At 46.3% G+C, this 20,000-nt stretch overlaps 1 protein-coding gene across 6 annotated transcripts in view; it reads right to left on the reverse strand.

Annotated features, from left to right (window-relative positions):
* Positions 1–12,693: 12,693 nt before the first annotated feature.
* Positions 12,694–20,000, reverse strand: part of ACACA (acetyl-CoA carboxylase alpha) — a 305,545-nt gene continuing 298,238 nt past the window's right edge. For all 6 annotated transcript variants that reach the window (XM_087717132.1, XM_087717127.1, XM_087717128.1 and 3 more), the window contains 2 exons: positions 14,997–15,133; positions 12,694–13,112 (listed from right to left, as the gene is read on the reverse strand). In XM_087717132.1, coding sequence (XP_087573258.1) covers positions 12,986–13,112; positions 14,997–15,133 — 264 coding nt within the window. In that variant the 3' untranslated portion in view covers positions 12,694–12,985. The remainder of the gene's footprint in view (positions 13,113–14,996; positions 15,134–20,000) is intronic.

Genomic DNA, 20,000 nt, shown 5'->3' on the forward strand with positions numbered 1-20,000 from the left:
CCTGGCCAGAAGTGGATGGGTGGAACTGCCAGCATGGCAATGGAAGATTGGAACATGTGTTGGACTGGTGGGTGTGGGGCCAAGATCTGGAACTTTTCAACTGGGTGGGGAAAACCGGGAAGCTTTCAGATTCGGGATTTCCCAGATGTGCCAACATGGCTCTCTTAATAAATTGGAACTTTGAGCAATACTTTGCCTAGGACTCTGATTTATTTTGGATGCTATTTGGAACCCTGACAGAATCAATGGAACAGGTTGCCTCCTGGAGTTGAGGGTGGCTCCATCATTGGACATTTTCAAGAGAAGATAGGCAACCTAAAAAATTGGCTTGCATGTATCCGAATTTACAGCCTAAATGCTGGAGATGTGATTGTGTTGATGCATATGGTGGACTTGCAAAAAGGTTAAAGCATTTTGGATAAAAATATGGTGGATTATGCAAAATATTTTTAAAAAGAGGATAAAGTTTACCCCTCAGTTATTCTTGTTAGGTATAACTACTGATTGTACTGTTATAGAGACTAATTTGATTTTGAACCTAACAACGGCAGCGAGACTGTTGGTGGCGCAATACTGGAAGAAGGAAGACTTGCCTACTATTCAAGAATGGACATTAAAAGTAGCAAACGTAGCAGAGATGGATAAAATATCAGCATATCTCAAGGACCATTCAGATGAGAAATACAAACTGGAGTGGAGAAGATGGATTGACTATATTCAAAATAAATAACGGGACTAAGAAATTCCAGATAGCGTATGACTGAAAAAGCAAGGAATGATATAATTTGTTTATAGTTAGCTTAACAAAAGAGGAGTTAAAGCACAAATTAAATTTTAGAAGATGATTGTTAAAGATGTATACCCTGTATTTACTCTGGGAAGTCGGGGGGGGGAGGTTGGGGGGGGAGATGGGCTCAGGTGGGGAGGGTGGGGGAGGGAGGTAAATATTTGTAAAACCTTTTTTAAAATTTTCAATAAAAAAAAGAGAGAAGATAGGCAACCATTCATCTGGGATGGTATAGCAATGGCAATAGCACTTTAAAAAAAATGTTTTTAGAGTATGACACGTGTTAGCAAGGAATCACTGAGGTGGCGGACTGCCTCGGTGAAAGGATTTTTTCCAGGCAGTGTTATCTTTTACCTGCCAGACACCTGAATGCCGGTAGGGAATCAGGAGAGGCTCCTTTCTTGTCTCTAGGTGGGTTTGTTCGCTCTTGGGAATTGAGCCACCGACCTCAGTGGTGTACAGGCCCAGCATTTTACCACGTCAGCCCAATAGCACTTAGCACAATAGCAACAGCACTTAGACTTATATACTGCTTTAGAGTGCTTTTACAGCCCTCTCTAAGCGGTTTACAGAGTCAGCCTCTTGCCCTCCAACAATCTGGGTCCTCATTTTACCGACCTCGGAAGGATGGAAGGCTGAGTCAACCTTGAGCCGGTCAGGATCGAACTCCTAGCAGTGGGCAGAGTTAGACTGCAATAGCAATAGTACTTATATACTGCTTCACAGTGCTTTACAACCCACTCTAAGCGGTTTACAGAGTCAGCCTTTTTGCCCCCAACAATCTGGGTTCTCATTTTATCCACCTCGGAAGGATGGGAGGCTGAGTGAACCTTGAGCCGGTCAGGATCGAACTCCTAGCAGTGGGCAGAGTTAGACTGCAATAGCAATAGTACTTATATACTGCTTCACAGTGCTTTACAACCCACTCTAAGCGGTTTACAGAGTCAGCCTCTTTGCCCCCAACAATCTGGGTCCTCATTTTATCCACCTCGGAAGGATGGAAGGCTGAATCAACCTTGAGCCGGTCAGGATCGAACTCCTAGCAGTGGGCAGAGTTAGACTGCAATAGCAATAGTACTTATATACCGCTTCACAGTGCTTTACAACCCTCTCTAAGCGGTTTACAGAGTCAGCCTCTTTGCCCCCAACAATCTGGGTCCTCATTTCACCCACCTCGGAAGGATGGAAGGCTGAGTCAACCTTGAGCCTGGTGAGATTCGAACTGCCAAATTGCAGGCAGACAGCAGTCAGCAGATGTAGCTTTGCAGTACTGCACTCTAACCACTGCGCCACCATGGCTCATATAAGGTCTCCTGGCTTGGGCAGGGGGTTGGACTAGAAGCGCTCCAAGATCCCGTCAGTCCTATGATTCTATATGGAATAAGGGAATATCCACTTCTCCCTGGAGGATAACAAATTGAGAGTTAAGAGTCCCTCGTGCATAGCAATGTTGGTCCAAAGATGTAAATAGTCTTGAGAGCTTTTGTTGGTTTCCTTGGCCCTGGAGATTTGGGATGAGGTTGCTTCTCTCAGGCTGAAACTGTGTCATTATCTACCCTTTTGAAAGTCAAAGTCAGACGGTTAAAACTTTAAAAAAGAAAAGTAAAACACAGGCCTAGCTTACCACAAATGTTTCTTTTAATATCTTCAACGGCCAACAGAATTTAAACAATTTAAGCCAGTTGTAATGGTTGGTGGTTTTTTTTTTTTTTAAGATTTGCAACATGGGTATAAGGAGGAAAGCCACCTTTCTCCCCCCTCCCCCAAAGACATGCAAATAAATAAATAAATAAGGCGGGGGGGGGGGAAACAGGACCAAATTTCAACTTTGAGACAAACAACTTCATTTACAAGTGTGGCTCTAATTAGCTTCTGAATTAGTAAAGCGGAGTTTCCCTCCCACCGATCGGCAAAAGCCCTCGGGGAAGCCTTGGAATAGAGAGAGAATCGCATTTCCAATTATTTTGTTGAATTGCTAATTTAGTTATTGTGGCTGGCATAATTGTGATGGGTATTGGGTGTGCAATTCAATTTGTTTTAAATATTTCTGAGAAGGCTGATCGGTAATAGAGCTGACCTATTTCACGGCCTAAATTGAGAGAAGGGACTCAAGCAAAGGGTGGGTGGGGGAAGGAGAGGGGTTTGGGGATGGGGGAGGGAGGTGTGTGTGGGGGGGGAGACCCAACTACAAAGCAGCTGTTTTTATTTCAGCTTTATTTTGATCTCTCTCTCTCCCTCCCTCCCTCCCTCTCTCTCTCTCTCTCTCTCTCGCTCTCTCTCTCTCTCTCTGCCTCTCTTAAGATCACTGAGGCAACAAAAGGTTTAAATTAAAAAGATGATCGCACTTTGAACTGCTGGCATTTTAAAGCTTTCACCCTTCGGGGATGCCCTTCTGGGTATTTTAAACATATGAATATTGGTTTCTAGTGAATGTCCAGGGTTCAAGAGAGGCATCTCTTGAGTCTTCCATTATATTCTTTTTTTTAAATGATCCCTGTTCTAAAGCAGTGGTCACCTACCGGTGTTCCGTGGAGCACGCAAGGAAATCTTGGTGGTCCGCAGAAAAATTATTTGCATTTTTTAGGTTGCACTAAATACTATTTATCGTTTTAAAAATTCATATTAGTGGTCCTCAGGATTAAAAATTATGAATTTAAATCCTTTCTCCAAGGATTAAAGGTCCAAAAGGTTGGGTGACCCTTGTTCTAAAGGACATATCAATCAACTGGAATTGATCTCAGTTTCATACACCTTAAGTTGGGCTGGAGCTGTCCCTGGTGCTGATTGCTGCACACCTCCCAACGACCGATAAGATCGCACAGGGTGGGCCTTCTCCAGGTGCCATCAGCCAGACAATGTCGGCTGGCAGCACCCCGGGGGAGGGCCTTCTCTGTAGCCACTCGGACTCTATGGAATGAGCTACCCCCAGAGATCCGGACCCTACCCACTGTCATGGCCTTCCGAAAGGCTATCAAAACCTGGATATTCCGGCAGGCCTGGGGCTGTTGACCTCTCAACTGAGGTCCAGCCCCGATTAGACTGGGTGCATGATGTGCTTGTTTTAATCTGCTTTTTTCTTTCTTTTTTTAACCCTTCTTTTAAAATTTATTTTCCGTAAGCCGCCCGGAGTCCTTCGGGATTGGGCGGCCTATAAATTTAATAAATCCAATCCAATTTAATAAATCCAATCCAATCCTAGTAGTTTTTGGTGTGTGTGTGTTTTTTAAAAGAAAAATAAAAGAACCAGTTTGGGGTAAACAGGATCATTTATGCAACCTTCCTAGTAGGAGGAAAAACTCTTCCATTAGCTGTACCTGCAATTAAATTCAGTTGAGTAGCGGTGAGGGAAATGGCAGCGTGGCGTTCGGGCAGCCATTTGTGAAACAGTTTTAATGCGTGAAATTGTTTTGGCGACCCCCACTTTCTCTGAATGTTAAGGGGTGGGCTTGGTGGGATCCAAAGCATCCGTGGAAAAAAAAATAAGGAAGAGACCATTCAAAAGAAGCCCCTTTGCTTCTTTTGGGGAGTAGGAGTAGGAAAGAAGAAAGATGGGTAGAGAGGGATGGGAGAGAGGGTGGGAGGGGAAGACGAAAAGGAGGGGGGAGTGGATCTGGAGAGAGGAGTGGTAGAGGGCGAGGGAAAGTAGGATAGAGGGGGATGATGGAGGGAAGATAGAAAGTTTCAGGGTGGTGGAAGAAAGAGGTGTATGGAGAATGGAAGAGGTATATTGGGCTTTTATTTTCTGGGGCATTGTTGACAAGAGGAATTGATGCAATTATTGTTTAATACTGTATGGTGTATACATGTGAGTGTATGAAAATGAAAATAAAATATACTAAAAAAAAAAAAAGAACCCCCCTTGCATCGAGCGATGCAGAGGCCACTTTCAGCTTCTGCTCTACAACCACGAAGGCCCTGAAATTGGGATACAAAATAGGATTTTAATTTGTCCCGATAACTGCCCGCAGCCTTTGCGAAACAGGACTTCTCAGGGCAGTTATAGCTTATCTGCTGGGGTGAATCTAAGTCAGCAGCAGGTGGAGGGGAAAAAGGGAAATCTAGACAAATAGGGAGATGGAGAAACACAACAGAGGTTGTGTTGTTTTCCAAGGGGGTGGGAGTCACCTTGAGAGACAGGAAGTACTTTGACAGCTGCCTGGGAAGAGAAATCTGAATATAGCAATAGGAATAGCAGTTAGACTTATATACCGCTTCATAGGGCTTTCAGCCCTCTCTAAGCAGTTTACAGAGTCAGCATATCGCCCCCAACAACAATTCGGGTCCTCATTTGACCCACCTCGGAAGGATGGAAGGCTGAGTCAACCCTGAGCCGGTGAGATTTGAACAGCCGAACTGCAGAACTGCAGTCAGCTGAAGTAGCCTGCAGTGCTGCATTTAACCATTGCACCACCTCGGCTCTTGGAATCCCAAGGAGGGATGAAGGTGGAGAAAGCATCTCAGAAGAAACCCTCCCTACTTCTCTGGAAAATAAAAGGAGGTGCGGGGTGGGTGGGGGAAGGCGCTTTCAGACATGCAAGATTCTCTGAAGAATCACGGTTTTAGCTTCCTGTCGGGATTACCTTGGAAGCTGGCATCCACACACTGCTCTTTTTAATGTTGGTTTGTTCGTTAGTCCCCTGTATTTTAGATGGAAACCACCACACCAAATGCAGAGTATCTTGGTTTAAAGGAGAGCCACGCAGAAGCCCTACAGTTGTGTGTGGGGGGGCGCAGGTGTCTCCTCTTGCTGTCTGCCCCACCCTCCTTTTGCAGTGTGCTACCTGTCAAGTTGGCTCATTGGAAGACGAGCACCAATTTCTGGAATTTGCCGTATTCCTAAGAAAGCCATTGGAGCTCCTGTAGGACCCATCAACATTCCTCAGGGAGGAGAGGAGGCCAGGTGGGTCGAGGGACTCACCTGCCCAGAAAAAAATAATCTTGAACTTGCCAACTGGAGCAGCACACAGCCTTTTTTTTTTTTTTTTTTCAGATTACCCAATGCAGGTGGGCTAGCTTCATTTTAAAATAACCTAGATCCGGGATGGCGAACCTGTGGCACACGTGCCAGAGGTGGCATGCAGAGCCCTCTCTGTGGGCCAATGACGTGCGGTCAGCTTTATGGCTGGTGAGGCACTTTTTAGACTTGTAGACTTCAACTCCCAGAATTCCACAGCCAGGCATGCTCAGTTCCAATTTAAAGCGACTGCATTTTTCCCTCTTGCAAAATAAGTTTTCCCATTTTTTTCTTCTCCCTCCCCCTCCTTCCTCCCTCTCCCTCCCTCCCCCCTCTCTCAAACAGACATACACACAGAGAGAAATTGGATCCCTCTCTCACTCACACACTCACTCTCAAGCAAACACAAACACAGAAGTTGGATTGGATATATTTTTCAAAGGCTTGAAAGCCTTTTCAAGCCATACCACCACCCCTTCCCGTGCTGCCTTCCGATCGGAACCTTTGATTGCAGGTGAATCACGTTGTAATCAGTGAAGCTGGACTTATGTACTTTTATCCAGCTGTGTGTGTGTGTTTGAAAAGGCAACGTGGTTCTGCCAGAGCTCTGAGTCAGACTGAGCTAGTTTCTCCCAGAGAACTCTAAAAAGCCTCTAAAAATGCCCTCTACAGGAGGCGAGAGAACACGTGCCTCCTTTGCATACGAAATTTTTTGCTTGTTAACCCTTGCTTAACTCTTAAAAGGCGAAAAATTGCTTATGCACAGGAGGCCCCTATTTCTCTGGCCTCCTCCTATAGTTAACACTAAGCACTGTTCCAAGTCACTGTGAATCTGGTAGCAACTACCTTGGCTTTAATTATTTTTTTAAAATTCTTTAAAATTCCTTCCTTTTCCTCATGATTGGTGAGGCCGCACCTCCCCTGCCTCTAGTGACTGCACGTCCCTGCTGTGGGCAAGTGTGCCATTGCCAGCTGCTCTCCTGGTTTCTGGCCAGCTGGGTTTTGCAGGCACTGGAGAGCTGGAAAACAGCCTGGAAACCACCTGAAAAATAGGCCCACAAATGGCCTGAAAAACAGCCTGAAAACTCCACCAAAATGGCATGAAAACAGCCCCCAAAAAACAGGCCACAACAGGCCAGCTGGTTTTGGGTTTCAGGCATTCCGGGGTGTGGACGCAGGCGCATTCCGGTTTGAGCACTTGGGGCTAAAAAGATTCGCCATCACTGACTTAGGTGAAGACTCAGAGTTTGGAGAATGCGCCTATAGAATCACTCTATAATAAAGTGGTTTGTGTGAACCGACTCAAGAGGGCTCCGTCAGAGTGGTGAGGAACACTGATCAATAGAACATTGGTAGCTTGGGGTCAAAATAGTAAAGACTTCTATACCGCTTCACAGTGCTTTTACAGCCTTCTCTAAGCGGTTTACAAGTTCAGCATCTTACCCCTAACAATCTGGGTCCTCATTTGACCAACCTCAGAAAGATGGAAGGCTGAGTTAACCTTGAGCTGGTCAGGATCGAACTCCTAGCAGTGGGCAGAGTTAGACTGCAATAGCAATAGCACTTATATACCGCTTCACAGTGCTTTACAGCCCCCTCTAAGCGGCTTACAGAGTCAGCCTCTTGCCCCCAACAATCCGGGTCCTCATTTTACCCACCTCGGAAGGACGGAAGGCTGAGTCAACCTTGAGCCTGGTGAGATTCGAACTGCCAAATTGCAGGCAGCCGGTAGTCAGCAGAAGTAGCCTGCAGTACTGCACTCTGACCACTGCGCCACCACGGCTCATGCGAGGTCTTTGGTGCTCTCTGAGCTCGGTGGTTTTCTTGCAGACATTTCATTACCCAACTAGGTAATGTCATCAGAGCACCAAGGATTCCACACTGGCCAATCAGCTTTCTGATAAAGTGGTTTTTCTCTATGGAGTAGCAGAGAGAGACCTATGGGACTTGGCTTGCTGCCTGGTGACCAAATGAAACCTACAGGGGCATTTTTCTCCACAAATCTTCTCCAAGTCTGCAGAAGTTAGTGGATTCTGGAAATTGCAGGCTGGTTATCACTTTCCATTTCTAAATTACACTGCATGGTGGTCCCAAAGGAGCTTTTTTTCAAGCAGTAACTGAACTTTCTTTGTTTTTTTTTCTTGAAGACGTTTCAATTCTCACCCAAAAAGCTTCTTCAGCTTCTTGGATGAGAAGAGAAATGTCTTCAAGGAAAAACAAAGTCCAGTTGCCTTTTGATAAAAGTTCTGTTGGGACAACTATGAACTGGATGATTGAGAATCTCAATTATGAAGTATTATACTACTTGATGTTCACTGAGTAACAGCACTCATGTTTCTAAGCTAACTTCCCTATGGGAACCCCGAACATGCAACAGAGTCAGATGTCCTCAAAGTGAACAGGTTGCCTGGAGCAGAAATATATTTCAGTCTCACCCAAGATCCCTTTACGTCGGAAAGTCACGCCAAGGAATGCCGACACAAACTGATTGTTGATTTTATTAAAAGAAATACTGAGGTAAGTGGAACAATTTCAGACCCGACAATTCTCCCAAAGCAAAACCCACTTTTAATACTTCCAGCGAGAGGCCGGTCTGAACGTATTCCTGCTAAAGTCAGAATGGATCACTGCTGCAGCTTTTATGGACCGAACAGATTCCGGAAGGACCCAGAATCCCTCTTGGCTTGTTTTTCCCTCCCCTCTTCAATCCTGGGTGAGGATGTGTTGATTTTTTTTTTTTTTAAACTTTGGTGGACTAGAATTTAAGGTGTAAGATCGAAAAGGCCGTCTTTTGCACTGCGGTTCTTTTTGCGGCCTCTAAAAAGAATCGGCCTGGGGTCGAAAGTCACAGCCATTTTGCAGGTTTGAACCGGTGGTTACGACGCCTTTGGGATCAAGGATTCCTTTACGCACAACACGTCAGTCCGTATGTTTTGCATCAGGGAAAGGAAGGACAAAAATGTGCAAAGATGGAGGTGCGAATCTAATTCTTGGAAGGATAAATGTGGGATAAATGTGGCTCTGGGCCGTCCTGGAGTTTAGCTGAGCATCTTATTTTTCTTCAATGAAGAAATAATGGGAGGGGGAGTTTCAAAAAAAAAAAAGGAAGGCACTGAACTGAACCCCGGAGGGAAAATCTGGTGGAAATTCAAGCCCACCACCACAGTCCCATGAGTAAGCCTGTTTTGTTAGTATGATCTGTGTTGATCAGCATTAACAGTAATGGTTCCTCTTGCACATGTGTGCTAGTTGTTCCTGTCTCTAGCGGGCGGTGTTCCTCTTAGTTTCAAAGCCGAAGTGCCAGCGCTGTCCGAAGACATCTCCGTGGTCGTGTGGCTGGCATGACTAAATGCCGAAGGCGCACGGAACACTGTTACCTTCCCACCAAAGGTGGTTCCTATTTTTCTACTTGCATTTGTTACATGCTTTCGAACTGCTAGGTTGGCAGAAGCTGGGACAAGCAACGGGAGCTCACTCCATTACGCGGCGCTAGGGATTTGAAAGGCCAAATTGCTGACCTTTCTGATCAACAAGCTCAGCATCTTAGCCACTGAGCCACCGTGTCCCTTGATCAGCGTTATTTTAGCCCAAAATATGTGCTTTGCAGAAGAATTTCGATCTCCCTTCAAACAAGGATCGTTTCGATGTTTCAGCCTGCTGCAAATCACAACAGCCCTCCAGATCTCCAAGATGTCCATTCTTACCAGTAATCTTTGGACATAATTTCAGGGAATCTTTGACGTCTACTGTATCACATCTGGAAGCTGGAGAAGGCTGGGCTCTCTGAACTAGAGCAAAGGGGTGTTTTATTTCACACATCTGGCACTTTCCAGGTAAAAACAAGAAATGCACCTGGGAACTAGATTCTCGATCTTGATTTTGAGTGAGGCTTGTTTGGTTAATGCTGTGCTATGAGGATCCTCCCAACCCAGAACCCAAATTAGATTCCCTCCCCGCTTTTTGCATTACATTGAGCAGGATGGGTTTTAGCGCTTTGCAATGTATGAAAAAAAAAACCAACCACATTAATTCCAAATTACTGGTGTTTGTTTTTTTAAAGCAGGGAAAAATTAGGTCCTTGGTTTATAAAGAAAATTATAGTGTCTGGGGGTTTTATTACTGCCCCTCCCAACTTGGATCTAAGGCTGGCTCTGAGAGTTGGTGTGTGTGTGTGTGTGTGTAGAGCAGTGTTTCTCAACCTTGGCATCTTGAAGATGTCTGGACTTCAACTCCCAGAATTCCCCAGCCAGCATTCGCTGGCTGGGGAATTCTGGGAGTTGAAGTCCAGACATCTTCAAGTTGCCAAGGTTGAGAAACACTGGTGTAGACTCTCCCATCACAGCTATAGGCCCACAGGTAAGAGTCCCGCAGGTAAGAATCAGCTCAAGGGGTGTGTGTGTGTCTAGGACAGCTCGCTGCAGCCAACTCGCCATGCCCGACTCACGGCGGGACAATTCAATACTGAATTAATCCTTCCAACTCAGTTACCTTCATTGTCGGTGGCCACATTTTCATTGAAATTCATGTTAACCCTTGTGTTTCTGGATTGACATACCGTATTTTTCGGAGTATAAGATGCACCGGAGTATAAGACGTACCAAGGTTTTGTAGAGGCAAATTAAAAAAAACAAGATAGAGGAGGAGAGAGAGAGAGAAATACAGTAGGTAGATAGGGAGAGAGAGAGAGTAGCTAGGTAGGTAGAGGAATATATATAGAGAGAAATACAGTAGGTAGGGAGGGAGGGAGAGAGAGAGTAGGTAGGTAGGTAGATGTTTCCAGGTGTATTTATCCATGTGCTGGAGAAGGAAATCAACCTGCAGCATCTAAGACTTTATTTCTGCTGGCACAGCACTTGATCAATGTAATTCTCATCAGTTAAAGAGCTTTCCAAAAGAGGGGGGGGGACTTTTTGCACTCTACAGAACTCCCAAAAACGGCCTGTTTTTCGCGAAAACAGGCCTGTTATTTCCAAATAAAAGGCATGAATAGCCTGGGGGGGGGGGCTTGCAGAGTGCTCCTGGTAGGTGGGAGTGGGGGCAAAAATGAGCAAACAACAGTCTGTTTTTCGCAAAAACGGGCCTGTTTTTTGTCAAAAAACCCTACATGCATAGCCTTATGGAGGCTTAGAGAGTGCTGCTGGGGGCTGGGAGGGGGAAACGGCTCATTTTTTGCTCATTTCTGCCCTCCCCAGCCCCCAGGTGCACTCCGGAAGCCTCCTAAAGGCTATGCACAGCCATTTTGGTGAAGCGGGTGGGGCTCCGGGAGGCAAAAAAATGCTGCATTTGATATATATGACGCACCCAGATTTTCAGCCTCTTTTTGAGGAAAAAAGGTGCGTCTTATACTCCGAAAAATACGCTAATTTTATTATTCCTGGCAACGGTTCTGTTGAAATTAATTTCACTTTTGTATTTGTTGAATTGTGAGCTGGCCGTGGAGAGTTGTCCCATTCCAAAATCGGTGTGTGTGTGTGTCCCACAGCTGTGTGCTATAGGTGTGGTGTGTCCCCTAATTCCTACCAGAATCCCCAAATCCCACCTCTGCAGATTTTACTAAATGCTGCTGGTCCTTCAGTCCTACACATCTGCACCACCACCCCAACCCCCCCCCCCACGCACCAGTTGTAGCTTCCAGCACTTCCACTCCTGGCTGGAGGGCAGTGGAAAGAGATGCTCTGATGCATCCCCAGTGGGTGTGCTGGATGCAATAGGCTCTACTGCTCATATTTTTATTTTTAATTTTATTGGCTGCCAATAGCAACTTTCAGAACTTAATTAGGGCCATTTCATTGGGGCAGGTTGAAGTGAAGCTTTCTTCCCGGGGTAGGGGGGGTAGGGGGGGGATGTCAGCAAGCCAAAAGATGGTTGGCTTAATCTGTGCTGTGGGGCGAAGGAATGGGGCAGAGAGGCACGATGGGCTGCTGGGACTTTGCAGCGGTTCGGGAGAACCTCTAGCTAAGATTCTGTGCCCCAAATCCCACTCCTGGCTGGCCACGCCCTCCCCTCCCCTCCCTGGATTCTCCAGGTGGCCCGTTTTGGATGCAGTGCAAAGTGCAGGGCACGCACGGAGGCTCGGGGAGGGCGAAAAACAGGCCTACCGGAAGTTAGGGAAGGCAGCCTAGGGAGGCCATTTTTGCCCTCCCGGAGACTCAAGGAAAGCCTCCAGAGCCCGGGGAGGGCAAAAATGCCACCCTCACCATGTTTCAGGAGGTCCACTAGGCCACGCCCACAACGGCTGTACCTAACCAGCAACCGGGCAGAGCTCCCCTTGCTAAAGTTTTTGAAGCCCACCCCTGCACGATACCTGACATGGGAGAGGCATTCCTGCCCTGGGAAACTGAGGGGTGCTGGATAGGTCTGCTTAGCGTCCAAAGACCGGTAGTTACGACCATGGAAAGCGTTGTGCTGCTTTTTTTAGCAACCAGCTGGCCGCTTTGCAAGTGTACGGAGGGGGCCCAGCCGAGGGAGGGTGGGTGGGAGAGGCGTTGCTGCTGCTGCATCGTCTTTCAGAGAGGAAAAATGGGTCCGGTCCCTGCCTTGTGACCGATTAGGGGGAGGAGCTACGCGAAGTCCGAGGGTCGCCCTTTAGGCACAGAAATGGTGATCCTCCCGCCAGGCTGCTTCAGGAGGGTGTGTGTGTGTGTGAGATTTCTTTTCTATCACTGCCCGTCTCCTGCAGGACTGAGCCGATGAACCGAAGGGCCCCGGGCGCGGGGGGGGGGCGGGCGCAAATGGGTGGAGGGTGAGCAGCTCCTGTTTACCATGACTGTTGGGAAACCAGGGGGATATCTTGGGTTTGGGGGTGGGATGTTAAGTAACAGACAAACTGGCTCTCAACAGACATCAACCCCCTTATCTCCCCCACCCACCCTTTGAATCCCGTGACCTCATGGCACAAGAGTACCATTCATAATCTGGGTAAGTGCTGTACAGACAACCGTTAGTTACAATATTGGTCCAGTCACCTTTCTTGTTAAATAAATAGGTACGGTTACGCGGCATCCATAAATTATTTTAGGACGGGGAGTGGGGATGGGGGGGAGAGGGCTGCGTTCCTAGAGTCTTTTGCAACTAGAAGGATGCCGCGCCGTCTTCCGTCGAAGCCTGGTATTTAAAAATGAAAAATGAAAATTACAGAGTCACTGTCCAGCGGTTCTTGGCAGGTTCCACGTTGTGGGGGAGGAGGGTTGAGAGCGGCGAGGGCCGCCTTCTGGCCCTCCGCGATAGGGTAGGAGGGCGTCCTCTTACGTGGAGGCGGGCGAGTCCATTGTGGAGAGGATGCGCACGACCTCGGTCCGCTGGGTGGGAGATATGTGCTGCGTCATGTGGACGATGGAATCCATGGCTATCTCTGGGTTGGCCTGGACCAAGCTGGGAGAAAGGAAAAAGGAGAAGTAGGAACCTCAGACGGGGTTGACACTCCAGTTGGAGAGCTCTGTGCTCAGCCCACCAAGTACGGGTAGTCCTCGGCTTAACGATGAGAAATTAAATTTCCATTTGCGGTTGTTAAGTGAGCCGCACCCCATTTTGCAACCCTTTTGCCATAAGGGTGAAGCAAGTCATGGCACTGCAGAGAATCTACCTTACCCACTAGAACCAGGCTGCTCTGGGTTCGGCCGAGTTCGGGCGATCCTGTAGGGAAGATTATGCGCGGTTTGGCGAACCCGCAAATCCCACTCCTGGCTGGCCCTGCCCACCCCTCCCCTCCCAGGAGGTTCCATGCGGCCCGTTTTGGATGCCAGGTAAGTACAGGGCCCATGTGGAGGCTCGGGGAGGACAAAAAAAGGGCCTCCTGGAGGCTCTGGAAGGCCGGAAATGGGGTTCACCGACAAAAGGGCGAACGACAAAACCACGCCCGACTAAACCGCGTCGCTGACGTCATCAACAGGGCGACAACAGCGCGGAGAAAGAAGCACGCTGTAAACCCTAAAGCTAAACTTAACCCCTAACCCTAACCCTAAAGCTAACCCTAAACCTAACCCTTAACCTAATCCTAAACCTAACCCTTAACCTAACCCTAACCCTAAACCTAACCCTTAACTTAACCCTAAACCTAACCCTTAACCTAACCTTAACCCTAACCCTAAAGCTAACCCTAAACCTAACACTAAAGCTAACACTAAACCTAACCCTTACCTTAAGTTAAATCGGCTTTCTTTCGACGCGCTATTTAAAGCGCCCTTCTTTCTCCGTGCTGGCTGTTGTCACCGCGTTGATGACGTCAGCGACGCGGTTTAGTCGGGTGCGGTTTTGTCGTTCGCCCTTTTGTCCGGTCACGCGGAAATGGCCCCTTTTCCCACCTCCAGGGAGCCTCTGGAGCCCGAGGGAGGATGTTTTTGCCCTCCCCGAGACTTGAGGAAAGCCTCTGGAGCCCGGGGAGGGCAAAAAACGCCCCCCCCCCAGAAGTTCCGGAAATGGGCCCCCTCTGGAAGGCTTCCAGAGCCCGGGGTGGGTGAAAATCGGCCTCCCGCCATGGTGCAGGAAGTTGACTAAACCATACCCACCCAGTGACTGGACGGAGAACCCGTTGCTAAAATTTTTGAAGCCCACCCCTGACTGGAACAGGGAGGCAAGGAATGTTACGGTTCCCTTCTGTTTGGGAGGTACATTTGGCGGGTCCCAGACAAAGAAGGGCCTTCTCCGTGGTGGCTCCTCTCTCTGGAATTTCATCCCCCCCCCGGAGGTTAGACTGGGCCCCCACTCTCTTTCGCAAGACATGGTTCTTCCAGTGGGCCTGGAGAATCCAGAGCGGGATGGAGCCCATTAAATGGCTAGTATGAATGTGTGTTGTCCCCGGGGTGGGGGTGGAGGGGGCTGTTATTATTTTATTAGTTTGTTTTCTTTTTATTCTTTTTATTTCTTTTATACAGTCTTTTCATGCCCTTACAAGCCACCTTGAGTCGCCATGTGCGAGTGGGCGGCAATATAAATTTCCTAAACAAACAGAAATGGTCGTTAAGTGAATTCTGGCTTCTTCAATGGACTTTAGCTGGCCAGAAGCTTTCTGGGAAGGTGGCGGATGGTGATCTGGTGACCCTGGGAACGCCGCCACCATCATAAATAAATACCGCTTTCCAAGCAGGTGAATTTGGATCACCGGAAGGATATTGCGATGGTCATGAATGTGAGGACCAGTTCTACATCCATTTTTTTTCCAATGCCACTGTTACTAAATGAATCGCTGTAAGTTGAGGACTAGTGTAGACTACTGGCATTTCAAATGTATGGAATAGGTGGGTCCCGGAGTATTCTTACCTTCGTATCTGTTTGAGGATGAAGTCCCTGGAAATGTATTTGATGTTCTCGTCAACCACTGAGCGGGCACCTTCTTCCTCTACCAGCTGCTTCTCCAGCCACTCCACCAGGTCCTTGTTGTTATCCCACAAGTAGGCCTGCCAAAACAACAACAACAACTAGTGTGGTTGACAAGCTTAAGGAAGGCATGATTTAGAGCAGTGATGGCGAATCTCTTCGGCACCAAGTGCCCAAAACCTGGAACGTATGTGTGTGCACGTGTGTGTGTGTGCCAGAAACCCGAAGACCAGCTGACCGGTGAATATGGAAGCGCCAGAAACAAGAGTAGCTGGCGATGGCATGCGTGCCCAGAGATGGGGCTCTGCGTGTCACCTCTAGCACGCGTGTCATAGGTTCGCCATCACAGACTTAGAGAATGGCCATAATTAGGGAGCAGAGAACTCAATGTCCTTGCAAAGAATTCAACCTCAACTCCCAAAGAAGTCTGGATTGAGTCTGTGATAAAGCAGAATAGAATAGAAAATAGAATAGAATAGAGTGGAATAGAATTCTTTATTGGCCAAGTGTGATTGGCACACAAAGAATTTGTCTTTGGTGCAGATGCTCTCAGTGTACATAAGGAGAATAAAATATATTAATCAAGAATAATAGAATAGAATAGAATAGAAAATAGAATAGAATAGAGTGGAATAGTATTCTTTTATTGGCCAAGTGTGATTGGACACACAAGGGATTTGTCTTTGGTGCACAGGCTCTCAGTGCACGTAAAGAAAAATAAAATACATTCATCAATTATCGTAAAATACAAGACTTAGCGACAGTCAAGTTTACTAATAAGCAATCAAATCTAGGAACAAATAAAACAATATAAATTGTAAAGGTACAAGCAACATCGTTAAAGTTCAGAAGTGGGTTGCTACCAGTTCACATCGGTTCGAGCGAACTGGTAGAGGAAATTGGGACTGGGTTGCCCGACTGATAGGTATGGCAGGCTGGCCACGCCCCCCCCGAACCGGTTCCCTGGTCTCCCTTGCCATTGCTGGCAAGTTTAGTCATTTTATAATGTTCTGTGCCTGCACAGAACAGTTTGTAGGCAACTGCGCACGCGCAAGCAATGTGTGGTGGGCGCGCACACAGGCAAAGCAAGGCAGCAACCCAGCCCTGTTGTAGTCATAAGTGGGAAAAGATAGGTACTAGGAAGGAGGAGAAGAATAATAGTAATACAGTCTTAGTAAATAATTTGACAAAGCCACTACTTATATCTTCAGACAAGATTTTGCTCCATCACTAGAACATTTTCAGTTGAGTTTGTCAAAGCTACACTGGTGTAATAGGTCAGTGTTTTTCAACCTTGGCAACTTGAAGATGTCTGGACTTCAACTCCCAGAATTCCCCAGCCAGCATTCGCTGGCTGGGGAATTCTGGGAGTTGAAGTCCAGACATCTTCAAGTTGCCAAGGTTGAAAAACACTGTACTAGGTAACATTCTTTGCTTGGTCCACCACTGGGGTCGGTTTTTCTCAACCTTGGCAAATTTTCAGTTGTGTGGCCTTCAACTCCCAGATTCCTCCAGCCATCATGCTGGGAATTGAAGTCCACACATCTTAAAGTGGTCAAGGTTGAGGAAAATTAACTTAGGTTTGGATTCTCTTTTCCAGCCCAGTGGGGGCCACAAACTAGCCAACTCCATTCAAATGTTGTTTGACTTGTGTGCTGAAGCTACACTGTTCCTGCCTCTATTAAAACTAGAGCTACATTAGCTTTGGAGGGTGGAACGACAGTGAATGGAGGAGGAAGATGAAGAGGACGAAGGAGGAGGTGGAGGAGAAGAAAAGTAAGGAAGAAGGAGGAAGAAAAGATAGAGGTCTTCAATTTTGTCCATACAAATGTTTAGGAATAATTTATGCATCAAAAGAAACGATAGATAACTTTAATAAAGTTGTTAAAAAGCATCTAATGGTTAGCTTCCAATAGCAGATGTATTTATTTGCCTGATTTAGAGGCTGCCCCAATCTGTTATGATTCTGAGCGACTTAGAAAGCACAATAGAAACACAAAAAATATCAAAAGCGTCTGGAAATAAGAGACGTGGTGGCTAAGTGGCTGAGACGCTGAGCTTGTCGATCAGAAAGATCCAGCGGTTTGAATCCCTAGTGCCACGTAACGGAGTGAGCTCCCGTTACTTGTCCCAGCTTCTGCCAACCTAGCAGTTTGAAAGCACGTTAAAAATGCAAGTAGAAAAAATAGGGACCACCTTTGGTGGGAAGGTAACAGAGTTCCGTGCACCTTTGGCATTGAGTCATGCCGGCCACATGACCACGGAGACGTCTTTGGACAGCGCTGGCTCTTCGGCTTGGAAACGGAGATGAGCACCGCCCCCTAGAGTATGGAACGGCTAGCATGTATGTGCGAGGGGATGAAATAATCCACGATACAACAACAACATCCCAAAAGGGATCCATCACCTATTCTAACCCAGGGCCTGTTTGAAAGGGGGGGGGCTAGGCAGGTGGCCCTGCTTTCAGCTTTCAGGGTGTTGCTAGTCCTCATGGACAATTAGCTCTAATGGGAGTAAAAAGAACTTTAGCCATTTTTGCAAAACCAAAATCTTCTGTCTTTCTTATGTGTACTGATTCCAAACCCCAAACCTCCTCCCAATTCCTGTTTCTGAATTAATGAAGATCAGAAATGAGATCAAAATGCCGCGTGTCATGCAGTGAAATGACTCTAGCAGTAAATTTAGAAGGAGGGGGGGGGGGAAATATCAGAAGGTAGCAAGATCAAGATCATTTAGTTCTCTGTATTTGCTAGGTAGTTGACTATGTAATAATTCAGGAGTGTGTTTGAACCCTAATAGCCATCTCACTGCTTCTCTTCGCCTTTCATTTTCTTTACAAATCATTTAAGAATCGTTAATGGTTTCCAGGGGGAAAAAAAACCCCAAGTACCACCATTAGCGCTCATTCATATTTATGTCATTTTATTTGGGTAATTAAACACCAAAGCTCATCATTTAAAGGTGCACTATCCTTCTCTGTTATATTGCTAATGAAGTCCAAGTCAGAATGACAATGAATTTCCCATCATGATTTAATAGCCGCCAGTTGTCCTGTCTGGTGAAGGAGGAGGGCGGGCTTTTCCCCAGCTGGAAACATCTGTCGGCCCTTTAAGGCTGACCCTTTGGCTTGGCACTCTGCGACATATAACGCAAAAACTGTCCGGCAAAAGGGAGAAATAAATAAAGCAGGGATCCGTTGACTTTGGCTGGATTCCCACGTTTGAATTTAGTTTTTAAAAAGAAAGCAGATTTCAAAATTCACATGACAGCAATTGTTCTTATTTGGTTTGAACCCTGCCTGGCTCAAGGTTGACTCAGCCTCCCATCCTTCCGAGGTCGATAAAATGAGGACCCAGATTGTTGGGGGCAAGAGGCTGACTCTGTAGACCACTTAGAGGGGGCTGTAAATGAACAATGAAGCTGGATATAAGTCTAAGTGCTATTGCTATGTTTTAAATTTATTTTTTAAATTTGTTTGCTGCCAATCTCACCACGAGGTGACTTTTATAACCTGCCTTTATTATTTTTACAAGGAACTCAAAGGGGGCGGACATACCTAATACAGGTAGTCCTCAATTTATGACCACAATGGAGTTCCAAAATTTCTGCTGCTGAGCGAGATCATTGTTAAGTGAATTTTTCTCCATTTTATGACCTTTCTGGCCACAGTCATTAAGTGAATCACTGCAGTTGTTATTAAAACTGTTGTTGAATCTGGCCTCCCCATTGATTTTGCTGCTCGGAAGATCTCAATGGGGATCAGGTGTCCCCGGGACACTGAAACCATCACCAATAGGAGTCGGTTGCCAAGGGTTCGAATTCTGATCACATGACCCGTGTGTGTGTGTGTGTGTGTGTGTGTGTTTGTGTGCTGCAACGGTTGTAAGTGTGAAAAATGGTCCTAAGTCACTTTTTCCAGTACGGTCACTAACTGAACTGTTGTAAGTCGAGGACTACCTGTGCTCCTTCCTCCTTCCATTTTCCCCATAACTCCACAAGGCAGAAGGGCGGTTAAGAAGTTTGATATACAGACAAATAATAAATAAATGAATAACGACAACCCCGGATGTGTAAGTATGGCAATCTGTTCATCCCTTTTAGTGGTGGGAACTCCATCACTTGAGGCTTTCAAGAAGAGACTGGACTGCCATTGGTCAGAAATGGTGTAGGTAGGGTCTCCTGCTTGAGCGGTGGGTTGGACTAGATGACCTATAAGGTCCCTTCCAACTCTGTTAACCTGTTTGTGTCTGTTTAGATACAGTTTTTCGACCAATGGGGGTTAAGTGAGACTTTTTTTTTTTTGAGGAGGGGGAAAAAGATATCAGGAAGGTAGGCATAGAAGACCATGTGAGGAGGAGATCCTGTCTTGCTTTTCTGTTTGGATGGGATTTATTAAATCGAAATAAATAACAGAAAAGAAGCCGGGTAAATAGAGATGGGCAAGTCAACCTATTCTCCAGAGAATCCAAAGGCAGGGCAAGAAGCAATGGGTGGAAACTAATCAAGGAGAGAAGCAACTTAGAACTAAGGAGAAACTTCCTGACAGTTAGAACAATTAACCAGATTTGCCTCCAGAAGCTGTGAATGCTCCAACACTGGAAGTTTTAATGGCAAGATCGGACAGCTATTTGTTAGAGATGGTATAAGGCTTCCCGCCTGAGCAGGGGGTTGGACTAGAAGACCTCCAAGGGCCCTTCCAACACTCTTATTCTATTATTCTGTTAAAATATTTGAAAGATATTACAGAGTGTACAGTATTTTATGTTAACTACATTTGGATCTCCATGATCGAATGGTTTACCTTTACAGAAATTCTTGTACTACAAAAATTTGATCCTTTGGAGATATTGAAATAGAAATATTTTAATATTAAAAAAAACAGAATAGAATATTCTATACTATAATTTATAGAATATTATATTCTGTAATATAATAGAAATAAATAAG

Source organism: Thamnophis sirtalis, unplaced genomic scaffold, assembly GCF_051295495.1.
Source record: "Thamnophis sirtalis isolate CommonGarterSnake01/CBP01778 unplaced genomic scaffold, rThaSir2_p1.2 scaffold_6, whole genome shotgun sequence".
Taxonomy (NCBI): domain Eukaryota; kingdom Metazoa; phylum Chordata; class Lepidosauria; order Squamata; family Natricidae; genus Thamnophis; species Thamnophis sirtalis.